Raw genomic sequence first — 13,968 nt, forward strand, 5'->3', positions numbered from 1 at the left:
AACAAAGACATGCCAAAGATAAAAATGGGTGGGTGACCCGGGACCTTTAGCAGCAGCGGTGAGGGGGGCTGAAAGTGTTTCTAAACTCATTTTGCTTTCTGATGCAGAGCTCAAGATGGACTCTATATTTGGGAAGTAAGCCCAAGTCCTGACCCCTGCACCCTACACATTATGCTGTGTAATACCTAGCTCTGACCCCTGCACCCTACACATTATGCTGTGCAATACCTAGCTCTGACCCCTGCACCCTACACATTATGCTGTGCAATACCTAGCTCTGACCCCTGCACCCTACACATTATGCTGTGCAATACCTAGCTCTGACCCCTGCACCCTACACATTATGCTGTGCAATACCTAGCTCTGACCCCTGCACCCTACACATTATGCTGTGCAATACCTAGCTCTGACCCCTGCACCCTACACATTATGCTGTGCAATACCTAGCTCTGACCCCTGCACCCTACACATTATGCTGTGCAATACCTAGCTCTGACCCCTGCACCCTACACATTATGCTGTGCAATACCTAGCTCTGACCCCTGCACCCTACACATTATGCTGTGCAATACCTAGCTCTGACCCCTGCACCCTACACATTATGCTGTGCAATACCTAGCTCTGACCCCTGCACCCTACACATTATGCTGTGCAATACCTAGCTCTGACCCCTGCACCCTACACATTATGCTGTCCAATACCTAGCTCTGACCCCTGCACCCTACACATTATGCTGTGCAATACCTAGCTCTGACCTCTGCACCCTACACATTATGCTGTGCAATACCTAGCTCTGACCCATGCACCCTACACATTATGCGGTGTATTGCCTAGTTCTGACCCCTGCACCCTACACATTATGCTGTGCAATACATGGCTCTGACCCATGCACCCTACACATTATGCTGTGCAATACCTAGCTCTGACCCCTGCACCCTACACATTATGCTGTGCAATACCTAGCTCTGACCCCTGCACCCTGCACATTATGCTGTGCAATACCTAGCTCTGACCCCTGCACCCTATACATTATGCTGTGCAATACCTAGCTCTGACCCCTGCACCCTACACATTATGCTGTGCAATACCTAGCTCTGACCCCTGCACCCTACACATTATGCTGTGCAATACCTAGCTCTGACCCCTGCACCCTACACATTATGCTGTGCAATACCTAGCTCTGACCTCTGCACCCTACACATTATGCTGTGCAATACCTAGCTCTGACCTCTGCACCCTACACATTATGCTGTGCAATACCTAGCTCTGACCCATGCACCCTACACATTATGCGGTGTATTGCCTAGTTCTGACCCCTGCACCCTATAGGTTATGTTGTAAATTACATAGTTCTGACCCCTACCCCCTACACATTATGTTGTACATTAGTCTTGACCTCTGCACCCTACACATTATGCTGTGCAATACCTAGTTCTGACCCCTGCACCCAATACGTTATGTGGTAGATTGGGCTTGATCCTTGCAGCCTACACATTATGCTGTACAGTACCTAGTCCTGACCCTTGCACCCCATACGTTGGGTTGTACATTACATAGTTGTGACCCCTGCACCCTACATTTTATGTTGTATGTTACATAGTCCTAACCCCTGCGCCCTACAAGTTATATTATGTTATGTTGTATGTAACATACTCTTAACCCCTGCACCCTACATGTTATGTTGTACATTGCAAAGTCTTGGCCCTTGAACCCTATAAGCTGTGCTGTGCATTAGTCCTGACCCCTGCACCCTATATGTTATGCTGTAAATTACATAGTTCTGACCCCTGCACTCTAAATCTTATGTTGTACATGACATAGTCCTGACCCCTGAACCCTGTATGTTATTATTATTATTATACAGGATTTATATAGCGCCAACAGTTTGCGCAGCACTTTACAATATAAGGAAGACGTTACAATCACAATACAATTCAAGACAAGATGGTAAGGAGGGCCATGCCCCTGAGGGCTTACTATCTAAAAGGGGAGGGGGAAGTGATACATGAGGAGGGAGCTGAGTGGGGATAAATTGTTTGAGAATGTGACGGTTCAGTGGTTAGGTTGAGGTGGGATAGGATCCCTGAAGAGATGAGTCTTAAGGGATCGCCTAAAGGCAGTCAGAGTGGGAGATAGACGGACAGGTTGGGGTAAAGAGTTCTAAAGGATGGGAGAGGGTCTAGTGAAGTCCTGGAGACGAGCATGGGAGGAGTTGACGAGGGTTATGCTGTACATTATAGTACAGACCCCTGCACCCTATGTTGTGCATTACAGACAATACTTCCCCATGGTGTTTAAGGAGAAGGGCTGTGATGTCATTATGAGGAGTGACCTTTAACACTGACAGATTTCGTTTTATCCAGATGTTATGGTCCATCAAAACCACGCCATTAAAGTCACACCCACATCACTTTGGCCTTGTTCACTTATTTTTATATCTAAGAAAGGTGACAACCCTATTCTTGCCCCCAATATCTACTCAGCTGACAACCACTGTTTTAGGACATTCCATTAAATGTAAGCAGTGGCAATATTCACTAACCCGAGAGACAATTTAAAAAATACAAATTTATGTACAAAGGTCTTTTAATAAATAAGTCTCAAAACATTAATTATCCTAAACCAAATTAGGCAATACTACATATAATGTGTAACCGTAGCTCCTGGTTTGCCCTCAATAAAGATGACCGCTGCTCATCTCCATATAGTTGGCGCTGCCCTTAAAAACAATGGCCCTTTTTGTCTCTGCAGCCTGAAGTAAAGATGGCTGCCTCAGTCACCTCTGCGCAGTGTCTGCCCTTAACAAAGATGGCGACATTTTGTACCTGCTGTTAGAGGTCTGTCCACAATAAAGATGGCGGACTCCCTAGTTCATCATCGCTATTGCTGCCAGCAGTAAAGATGGCGGAAGTGGAGTCAGGCGTACACGGGCTGTAGCCCCTGAAGCTGCAGGAAGGAGACGTGTCCAGGAAGAGAGGAGGATGGCGAAGAAGAAGCGAGAGAAGATCAGCGTGGTCAGAGAGGTGATGTTTCCCATCATTTTACACCTAAGCCCGGCCATCCCTGAGGCAGATGAGGGCTGTTTAGGGCGCTGCAAGCTGTAGTACAGAGACGGGTTGGAAGAAAATTCTCCAATATTCCCGGTGTGGCCGGATACCGAAGTGTGCAGCCCGTTTCATCCGCCGTACATTCAGAGAAATGACAGCCGAGAGGAAATAAACGGCACCGCTTCCGCAGCTTAGTATCATTTTTTTACCATTCACAAATTTTGGAACTGCAGCCAATCGGGAAACTCTAATACCGTCACGTGACAGTACCAGACCTTTTCTGATTGGCTGCAGTGTCAAAATTTGTGAATAGTTACGACCACAGCGTGCAAATGCTACACAGCTGTTTAAAGGCACAGTGTTTAAAAAATGTAATAAATGCGCCCACATATTTTATATTATGTATGTGTATTACATTTTTGCATGGAAGCCTGCAGACCATTGAACCCCCACCTCCCCAGTGGACAATTACTGCTATTTCTGTACCCATCTCGACTTGGGAAGGTGAGCAGTGTGGCACACTTAGCATCTGTGCCAGAAGGCCTTGTCCCGTTCACAATGACACCAGTGGTTGGAAGGGGTGTGGTTCTTGCTGGCCCTGGCAACCAATCAGAATGTAGCTGTACAGACTCGGTCTTCTGCTGTTACCTCTGGCAACTGTTTCTAACGTCCTCTTTTCCTGCAGAGGTGTGCGCTCCCTTCCTCCCTGGGTGCTGTAATGGCCATTAATTATTCTTTCTGGGAAAGAATCCTGAACATTCCGCTCCCTCTGCTGGCGGGAGCTCTGGGTGGTTCATTAGGTGTCTACACCCAGTGACTAAGTGAGCCTTGTGCTGTAATGTGAGATGCTGCAAATCTGACATGGCTGCGCCTCTGTATTACAGATAGACGGGATGGAGGAGCGGCTGGCCGCCTGCAGGACCAACCTGGACGATGTTGACTACAAACTACGTAAACTGGAGCTGACGGAGGAGGGGAGGTAAGTGATCGCTGCTCAGTCGCCAATGGACATAATGATCACATGACCCCCCCCGCATGATGTCACTAAGCCACATCCCCCAAACCCAACCGCTGTATTGGCATTCTACATCTCCCCAGAGTGGACGCTGATGGGAATACACAGGCTGCTGTTTTTGAAAATGCTATTTGCCTGGCTTAGTGACTTCAATATGTCCTAAGGCAGGTGGCACTCAACAGTGGTGAAAGTACAAATCCCATCATGCTTGTGGCTGTGGGTCTTTCAATGCTTCATGGGACTTGTAGTTCTATAACAGCCGGGGTTGCCAACTCCTGCTCTGAGGCACTGACCTGTAATGAGTGTGCAGATCAGGAGTTCTCACTTCACTTGCTGAATAATCGTCACTGAATCAGGCGTCAGCCTGGTCAAGGTCAGCAATGGCATCCTCCATGTTTCCATCGGTACAGGGAGACCTTCTGCCAGTCACCCCCAATGAACAGTGGTCCTTCGCCCAGTGGCCACCAATGTAATGAGGCACTTCTCCCAATGGCTACCAGTGTAAGGGGGACCTTCTGCTAATCACCCCCCATGGAAGGTGGTCTTTCACCCAGTGGCCACCAATGTAATGAGGCACTTCTCCTAATGGCTACCAGTGTAAGGGGGGGCCTTCTGCCAATCACACTCTGTGGAAGGTGGTCCTTCACCCAATGGCCCCCAATGTAATGAGGCACTTCTCCTAATGGCTACCAGTGTAAGGGGGGGGGCCTTCTGCCAATCACCCTCCGTGGAAGGTGGTCCTTTACCCAATGGCCCCCAATGTAATGAGGCACTTCTCCCAATGGCTACCAGTGTAAGAATGTTATTGGCATTTTTTTTTCTAGGCCGAGTGTAATATGGTGAAAATACCACATTGTGGCCATTAGATGGAGCTGAGCCACTTGGGGAAAAGGATTTTGTTCCTCAGCACCAACTAGTGGCCATAATGTGGTATTTTCCCTATATTACATTCGGCCCTCACCTGATGGCACCTGCGTATGACCCAGTGGTCTCTGAATCCACCTGTGTCCTGTTCTGTACAATCAAAAAATACTAATATTCATTGTTGCCTCCTTTCGCACAGATCGAATGTACATGGAGGACGAATGTCTCTGCAGATTGTTTATAAATGCATCCCAAATTGTAAACTGACTGGGGGGTGTCCAAACTTTTACCCTTGATCGTCTCTTGGCAGATCCATAAATCTTTGTAGGAAAAGAAAAATCATCTGAATTTTTTTTTTTTTTTCTCTGCAGAAAATCTTTGGAAAAAGAGAAGAATTCTCTGACCAACAAGATGTCTCGTTATGGTGAGTCGGGTTTCCTCTTAAGACTCTTCGGTCCTTCGTGCGTTCGCTCTCTAACCGCCATTATTCTTCCCCTTCACAGAGAAAGAGCTGAAATCTCTGCGCCACGAGAACCGCAAGAACATGCTGCTGTCAGTCGCCATCTTCCTGTTCATCTCGCTGGTGTATTACAGCTGGACCATGTGATGGAGGAACGCGGATCCGCAATGGACACACCTCCCCGCCTTCTCTGTGACGCATTCCTGGCAGGAGATGGAACAGTCGTCTCTAGACGCAGACACGTGAATGTATTGATCAGCGCACAGCCGGTCGTTGATTGGGAATCTATGGACGCCTCTCCAGCACCTTCCCATGAATGTCATTGGACAGTGCCGAACGGGTCGTATTTTTACTGACATTCCATGAAGCCATAATCCCGCCTACAAGGGGCCTGGTAATAAAAGTCACAATGGAGACGTCAATTCTTTTTTAATATAACAGTCAATATATTTATTTATTTTCTTTGTTCCTTTTGTTTTTCCCAAATTGGAATATGAAGAAAAGCCAGGCAAGACTGTACAGCAGATAGTACAAAGTGCCGTAAAACCACATTTTCATAAACAAGCCCCCCCCATAACGGGACGCTGCGATCTTCAGTGTGACCAAACTAAAAAGACTCGGCCTGTTCTGTAGCGGAGAATACGCAATAGCCTGGGGGAGGTGCTCAGGACTGTTGTGATAAAGTGATTTTGTCACGTTTTATTTTGTGTTACATTCAGCTGAATAACTCTTTTTAATGCATAGCGGTTTATTTTCTTCCATGATTATGTTGCATACAGTATGTAGCCGGGGCATTGCACAATTACAGACTATGCGCTAAACATTAGGAATGCACCGATACTGGGGTTTTCGGGGTCTAGTACGAGTACCCATATTTTGCTTTCGGTGCTTCCGCTGGCATGGAGCCGGCTTCCCGGCCAATCAAGACGCCGCCCTGCTTCCTGAGTGCCCGGGAAGCCAGCTCCATGTTGATTGGCTGACTCGATTGTGATTGGCCGAGAAACTGGCTTCCCAGCCAATCAGGGAGCCGGGGGCGGTAATGACTCGCCTTCCCAGCCAATCAGCAAGAAGGTGGCTGTAGGGCTGCCTCGATGCTGATTGGCCGGGAAGTTGGGCTTCCTGGCCAATCAACAATGAGCCAGGGGTTCATGCTGCTCGATGCTGATCGGCTGGCTTCCTGGCCAATCAGGAATCCGGGAGGCGGGTCATTACTTGCCACCCAGCTTTCTGCAGCACATTGCAATGCCTCATGGGAGTTGCAGTTTCACCACATCTAGAGTGCCGTGGTTGCTTGTGCCTGGGTTACAGCATGAGGCTGATTCATGACTCTGCTGCCCAGCGGAATGCTCCTCAGCGCCATCTATTGGCCTACGGGATTTAGATCTGATGACTGGCCTGCAATTTGAGTACCTCAGTAAAAGTTCATCAGACGCGGCTTCATCTTTCCAGTCTTCAACTGTCCAATTTGTGATCCTGAGCCCACTGCAGCCTCAGATTTCTGTTCTTGGCTGGTAGGAATGGCCTCTGGCTGTTGTCCATCCATCTCAACGTTCCATGTATTATCCATTCTGAGATACTTCCACTACCAGTCTGGAGCCGTCCTCTGCAGCAATTCCTTTCCGCCACTAGATGTCCTCACTCTTCAGGATTGAATAACACCCAGTGTCATTTAACCCAGGAGACTGAGGACATCCTGTGAGTGTAGGGCAACATGAATCCACTTTCTTTAGGGGGTCATCAGCACAGCACCCTTCACTCGCATACAATGATGCAGGGAGAAGATAGGAAGAGGACCTTGCATGTCACATGAGCAGCCTGAAGTTACCTGGACAAGGTAGGTATAAAGCAAAAAGCACAGGTGAGGGCTATGAAGCTTTATTGTAGATCCTCACTTATTTTGCAGATACCAGGCGAGTCCATTTCGATGCGCTTGTTGAAATCTTTGTAAATGAGCACTAAGTGGCTAGAGCGCCTTTACTATGATCACATGATCAGACCCACATGATTTTGTCCCCAGCATACCTCCACAAGTCAAGAGCACTTTGTGCAGGCAGGAAAATTCTGATTGATCTTAAATGCAAACTTTTGGGGCGTGCCTAATTATGGTCCCTGCTGGCACTTCCCTTGAAGCTGCCATGTTCTTTTATCCTCTGCTTTTCATGATCTTACTCCCTTATTTCTAGAGAGATTCTGCTGCAATATACCACGCAAACTCCAGAGCCTTAATGGACATGAAAAGAGCCATCCAATAATCCTTTGGTTTCCACTGAAGTGGTTTATTGTCATAGGAGTCTGTTGTTCCTCAGCCAAACATGCATAAAACACATATGTACAGGGTGTCCCAGGCTGACAACTCTACCTACGGCGGACTGATGGTGTCCACAGACGTAACATCCGACCAATGAATGAGCACTTTGAATGGTGGTTGGTGCATAAACACATCGGTTACAATGTTCCTGCACCCTACATACAGACCCGGCTGTCTCCAACCTAACCTTGAGAGCACAAGAACTGGTGGAAAAATCCTTCCCTCCCTGATCAGCCAGTCAGTAGCCATGCAATCACCTCCTTAACCGACCATAACTGGGATCTGACAGTCATCTCATGTATGAGTCCCATAGGAGCCACCAGACAATTGAAGGCTTCATAGACACAGGAGTCATTACTGAGATTTTAATGTGTACCGAGAATGTATTTCATAAATTCCAAGTATCAGTTACTGACCAAGTACACAGCAGCACTTAGGCGACGTCTTTGAGTATCGACTGCATATTTGGGACAAACTTGTTGATTACCGACCAGTGGAGCCATCTGACAAGGAATTGGGAAGACAACATTCATGTGTACAAAGATTTGAAGAGCTGGGAACTGTGCGCATCTCCTGCCAACAAGCTCCAAAGTAGCCGGCTGCAAGTTACAGATACGCGGATTTGGGGGGTTTTTCTAGTTCCGCAAATATTGAGAAAGACACTATATAACCAAATGTATATGGGCCCCCCTCCAAATGGCCGAACTTAAATTAGGAATGCACCGGGGGATATTAGGGATACCAGTTTTTTCAGTATCGAGTACCGATATTTATCTTTCGGTACTTGCCGATATCAGTGCTTCTGCTGGCATGGAACTGGTTTCCTAGCCAATCAGCATCGAGGAGGCTTCCTGGCCTATGAGGAAGGGCGCTGGGTCATTACCCGCCGCCAGGCTTCCTAGCCAATCAGCATCGAGGTGGCTTCCTGGCCTATGAGGAAGGGCGCTGAGTCATTACCTGCTGCCAGGATTGCTGGGGAAGCCGATTCCATGCTGTTTGGCTAGCTCCATGCCGATTGGCTGGGGAGCCAGTTTCCCGGCCAAACAGCATAGAGCCGGCTTGCTGGGCGCCGAGTCATTACCTGCCGCCTGCCTTCCTAATTGGCTGGGAAGCCGGCTCCATATTCCCTTGTGGCACTGCCGGTCAGAGGAAATCTCCCTCTGACCGAAAGATCCGGTATCAGGGGTAAGTATCGGAGCATTTGGGCGAGTACTTGTCCAAATACTCGGTATCAGCACCGATACTAGTCTCAGTTTTGGTGCATCCCTAGCTCCAATGTTTCCAGTGAAGAGTAGTGTTAGTACCACAGCACACAAAGACAGTTTAGGCAATTGTGCACTTCCAACCTTAGTGAGGGCCCTTGTATGTTCCAGGATGACTACTACAAAGCCAGCTCCATAAAGACATGGTTTCACTAGTTTGGCATGGAGGAACCTGAGTGGCCTGCACAGAACCTTGACCTCAACCCTACTGAACACCTTTGCGATCCCATAATTGGCCACAGATTCCCTCAGACACACTCCAAAATCTTGTGGAAGGCCTTCCCAGAAGAATAGAGGCTGTTACAGCCACAAAGGGGGCAACTCTACATTACTGGCCATGGTTTTGGAAAAGGACATCAAGATTAGCGTTCCGATGGTCAGGTTTCCGCAAACTTTTGCCCATGCGGTCTAGGATTTACCGAAAGCGCCATGGGGTATAAACTGACGGCTCACCACTATATCCTCCCTGTAAGGAATAACTTTCTTTTAGTATCTGTAGATGGAAGACACCTGTACAGGTGTATATTTTACTTTATTACTGCATTAAAAACAAAACAAAAGAAACTGCTACATATGTGAAGTACATGGACCTGTTCCTTCAGCCTGTCATGGCTCCCCTCAGGGGGCGAACGGGAAGCCTCATAGGAGACTGTGAAGCATGCCGAGGCTTCTATCCACCTTGTTCAGTGATTGCTCTGGTGAACGATCCAACAATGTGACTGCCAGCATTAACATTACTGGATTGTTTAACTACTGAAGCCTTGGTGAAGGCAGGGCAGGGGGAATCAAGATGTGTAGGAAGAGAGGGCTTCCAACATTGCCAGAAGTACTGGCAGCACAGAACTAAACTGAATTGATCAAAAAAGAAAGAGCATGCTGATACCAAAGTGCTAAATGTTTACATTGACTGCAATGTGTGCAGTGGTGACAGGGTTTCTTTAATGGTCTTAGTGTCCCAACCCCACAGTGCTGTGTCCCAGTAAAGAATTTATGTGGATTAAAATATTCCTGTGATGCTTCTCTTCCACAGAACAGCTGTGCCTCTTCAGCACAAATCAAGAGGCTGGAATGAGGAAGGGCGCGGGGTCATTACCCGCCGCCAGGCTTCCTAGCCAATCAGCATTGAGGCGGCTTCCAGGCCTACGAGGAAGGGCGCTGGGTGACAGGGTTTCTTTAATGGTCTTAGTGTCCCAACCCCACAGTGCTGTGTCCCAGTAAAGAATTTATGTGGATTAAAATATTCCTGTGATGCTTCTCTTCCACAGAACAGTTGTGCCTCTGCAGCACACATCAAGAGGCTGGAAAACCCCCGCCCCCCCCATATTGGTATTTTGTACTTATTTTGGCTCTTTGTAATGAGATGATGGTACTGGGGCCATTGCAGAGGGTCAATCCTCGATCAAAACCTACCAGACACAGAAAATGACCAGATGAGACTTACGGAGACACACCGATTGACTTTTCATCACTGTTCATGGCTCAGTCCAATCATCAGATTACCGGTACCTAGCAATTCAAAACCACAGTGTGATACGAATAATAATAACAAGACAGATAAACTGTAACAAGCCAAAAATAAAGCAACCTTTCATCAAAAATAGAAACGCTAACAAAGTAGAAGAGGAGCCACACCAGGGGCAAAACAAAATATATTTCTTTTTCTCTCTCTCTCTGCAGTGCAATTCAGGCCTCTGTAAGGAAGTAGATAGGAGATCCCTCCACAATCTCCAGGCTCACGTGTCAAGTCTCTTAAAATGTAATCAAAGTCCAGGAGAAGGAGGGTCGGACCTCCGTGCGTCAGATGCCTCCCGTGTCAGGACTACCTCTCCTCTCTGCCCCCCGAGGAGCAGGGCTGGTGTGTTCGAATGAAGTCCAGAACTGCGTCTCTGGAGAGCTTGTCCGCGCCGGGGTCCTGTTTCTGAGAGTCGTGGATCTGGACGCCTTCTCCCCACTCCCAAAACAGCCGCTGCGAGTAGCAGACACTGAAATAGGACAGACACACAAAGTACAGACTGAGACCACAACACAAACTAAAGCATCAAGAGTCTGTGTCCTGCAGCAGGCCTAGCACCAATTGGTGCAGATAGCAGGGAGAGAAAACTCAAGTGCTGGGCTTGCTGTCTATGTAGATGAGGGCGGGTGGGTGAGACCACTTCAGTACGGCTTAGATAAGCTTCAGGGGAGAGTGCAAGGAGTGCTTTGGCCTGACCACAGTACAACTGAGTAGCAGCCTTTCAAGCAGGAACCCCCCCGCCCCCAGCTCTTATCTAGGTGTCCAAGGGCATGCATCATAGATACATGAAAGAGGGACAAAGTGCAGCTGATTGGACAATAAATAAATAAGTAGAAAGACAAGAGATGGGATGTCATGGCAGGATGAAGGTAACAATCCTACAAACTTCCACTGCACTCCATAGACGTGGGTGTGTACCATTCCTTCCCTGGCCTGTCTGCAATCATGGAGCAGGGGAATTAACCTCCCTGGCGGTAATCCAGAGTCTGGCTCGGGGTGAATTTTCAATGCTAGGAGCGGTAACCCCGAGCCAGACTCGGGGCTGCAGAGAAAAGTGACACTCACCTTCTCCCTGCGATCCCGCGGCGTCCTCTGCTGTACGCGGGCCGAAAATGAAAATAAAAGCCGGCATCTGACTTTTAGTTTCGTTTTCGAGCGTCACAGTCGGCGGGAAATTCAAAAGTGAAAAGTTGTAACGTACACAGAATACACAATACAATGTAATCTCCTATGATTACACTTATGTATCAAACTATTTCACTTCAATTTTGTCCCTAGAGCTTTGTCCACTGCCCTGCCTGACACTTTTTCACAATTATAAGAAATTATAATATAAAAAATAATTCTAAAAAATAATTTAAAAAATGGTCCAGTAAATGGGAATTTTGGGGGCGTTGCCTGATCCGTACCACAGTAAATAAAGTACCAAGTTCGCACATCACTGAGCTCGGTCGCAGAGTCCTCGCTGTCCTCACTTTCAGTGTCTGTTGAGGAATTTCCCAACGAATCGCTATCACTCAATTCTGCAAGTAGTTCTAATTTACTATCGCTGTTTTCTACCTGGTCTAAAACCGCTTTTGCCCTAAAACAGCGACGAAGATCATCTGCAGCACTGGTGACTGCCTCCCTTCGCAGTGTCTCTCCAGTCTGTGTTACAACGCTGCTTATGATCTACCTGTATGTGACTGTATGTGAATGCATTATTTTATAAAGAATCTGTGCGATATTGCACAAGCAAGATCCGTGCAATCCTTTTTTTATGTCTTAATTAGCCAAAGGAAAGGTGCACAAGGGCAAAATATTCCACAAATTCTCCAATACATTCTTCAGCTAGTAACTGATCTCAGCGGCTGCCATTATCTTGGGTTATTGGATTGGGTACCCAAGACACTCAGGGTCTTCAGCTGCCTTGAGCAAGTTTTTACTCATTTTACTAAGAGGAGAAGGTTCCTCTCACTTCCTCCTGTGTCTATAGGACAGGAAGTGAAGGGATATCTCTCCAATTAGACACTTGCTACTATACCCTACTCTATGCTTAGCGGTGTTCCAAGATTTTTTGAAAGTCTGAACGGGGGGAGGGGGGCATCACGCAATCAGAGCAGTGGGTAGAGGAGTCAGCGCCACCCTCTGCATCTCCCTGCCCTGCTCTTAGCAACCTGGGACCCTCACTGATGTCACTGGTTGCCAGGAGCTGGGCGGGATACCAGCCAGAGTGTTGCTAAGAGCTGGCTGGCGAGTATATGGCCCTTACACATCTCCCTACCTGGCTATTGGCAACCTGGGGTGTTATGGCCAAAAAGGGGGCGGGCACGCCCATGCTGCTCTATTGCCCCCCGTCCCATGTGACCCTAAGAGATGCCAACTGAGCAAAAGCCTCAGGCTGCCTCATTAAAGAAACAGCCTTGCCTACGCTAACGAAAAGAGGAAAAAAAATTAGATATAATTCAACTAAAGCGAAAATACTGGATCACGGTGTCACCTTTCTCCTCATCCTCAGCTAGCCTGTCAGAAGCAACGCAGTCACCTAATCTGAGCTCCCATACACTTACTGAAATGGTGAGATGGACTCCACAGGGACTTCGAACATGGACTTGTGTGTCTTCAAATTGTAGAAATATTTGCGGTTGTGGCTCTTGCTAAAAGCCATCGTCCAGGGATCTGCAGATAGACGACAGGGAAGAATTACTGCGCAGAGCTCACAAGGCAACATTGGTAATTATAAAGGATGTATACTCAGTTCCACGAATACATCTTTGTAGGGTTACCTCTGTGTGAGATTCCTTACTAATATCTATGTCACGGACATGGTATTTTACTGAGAACACTGAGCCATTTACATCAATCTCTGCAGCAGAGGAACTTACACTCTAATATCCCCCCACAGTCATGCTTTGTTATACATTAATATAGCTCTGATCATATTCCGCAGCACCATACAGGGAACCATGAAGTGACACTGATGGGAATGGAACCTATTACAGTACTACAGAGAACACTGAGCCATTTACATCAATCTCTGCAGCAGGGTAGCTTACACTCTAATGTCCCCCCATAGTCACACACTATTATTATTATACATTTATATAGCTCTGACATATACCACAGCGCAGTACAGAGAACACTGAGCCAGTCACATCAATCTCTGTACAGAGGAGCATACACGCTAATGTCCGCTCACAGTCTCACACTATTATTATACATGTATATTGCTCTGACATATTCCGCAGTGCTGTATAGAGAACCCTGAGCCATTCCCATCAGTCTCTGCACCAGAGGAGCTTACACTCCAATATCCTCACCACAGTCACATACTATTATTATTATACATTTACATAGCTCCGATCATATTCCGCAGCACCATACAGGGAACCATGAAGTGACACTGATGGGAATGGAACCTATTACAGTACTACAGAGAACACTGAGCCAGTCACATCAGTCTCTGTACAGAGCAGCTTACACGCTAATGTCCCCCCCACAGTCTCACACTATTATTATA

At 47.4% G+C, this 13,968-nt stretch overlaps 2 protein-coding genes across 2 annotated transcripts in view; one reads left to right on the forward strand and one right to left on the reverse strand.

The window, feature by feature from the left end:
- The first annotated feature begins 2,942 nt into the window (after positions 1 to 2,942).
- CCDC167 (coiled-coil domain containing 167) lies at positions 2,943 to 5,571 on the forward strand. The gene is made up of 4 exons (XM_018573441.1): positions 2,943 to 3,023; positions 3,932 to 4,026; positions 5,298 to 5,350; positions 5,430 to 5,571. The coding sequence occupies exons 1-4, from the start codon at positions 2,982 to 2,984 to the stop codon at positions 5,531 to 5,533; spliced, it is 294 nt and encodes a 97-aa protein (XP_018428943.1). The 5' UTR covers positions 2,943 to 2,981; the 3' UTR covers positions 5,534 to 5,571.
- A 4,728-nt stretch (positions 5,572 to 10,299) lies between these two features.
- CMTR1 (cap methyltransferase 1) overlaps positions 10,300 to 13,968 on the reverse strand; it is a 33,638-nt gene continuing 29,969 nt past the window's right edge. Inside the window, exons 23-24 of the mRNA XM_018573442.1 lie at positions 13,019 to 13,127; positions 10,300 to 10,938 (exon numbers count right to left, since the gene is read on the reverse strand). Of these exons, the coding sequence (XP_018428944.1) occupies positions 10,776 to 10,938; positions 13,019 to 13,127 (272 nt within the window). The 3' untranslated portion in view covers positions 10,300 to 10,775. The remainder of the gene's footprint in view (positions 10,939 to 13,018; positions 13,128 to 13,968) is intronic.

Source organism: Nanorana parkeri, unplaced genomic scaffold (genome assembly GCF_000935625.1).
Source record: "Nanorana parkeri isolate BGI_ZX_2015 unplaced genomic scaffold, ASM93562v1 scaffold2381, whole genome shotgun sequence".
NCBI lineage: Eukaryota > Metazoa > Chordata > Amphibia > Anura > Dicroglossidae > Nanorana > Nanorana parkeri.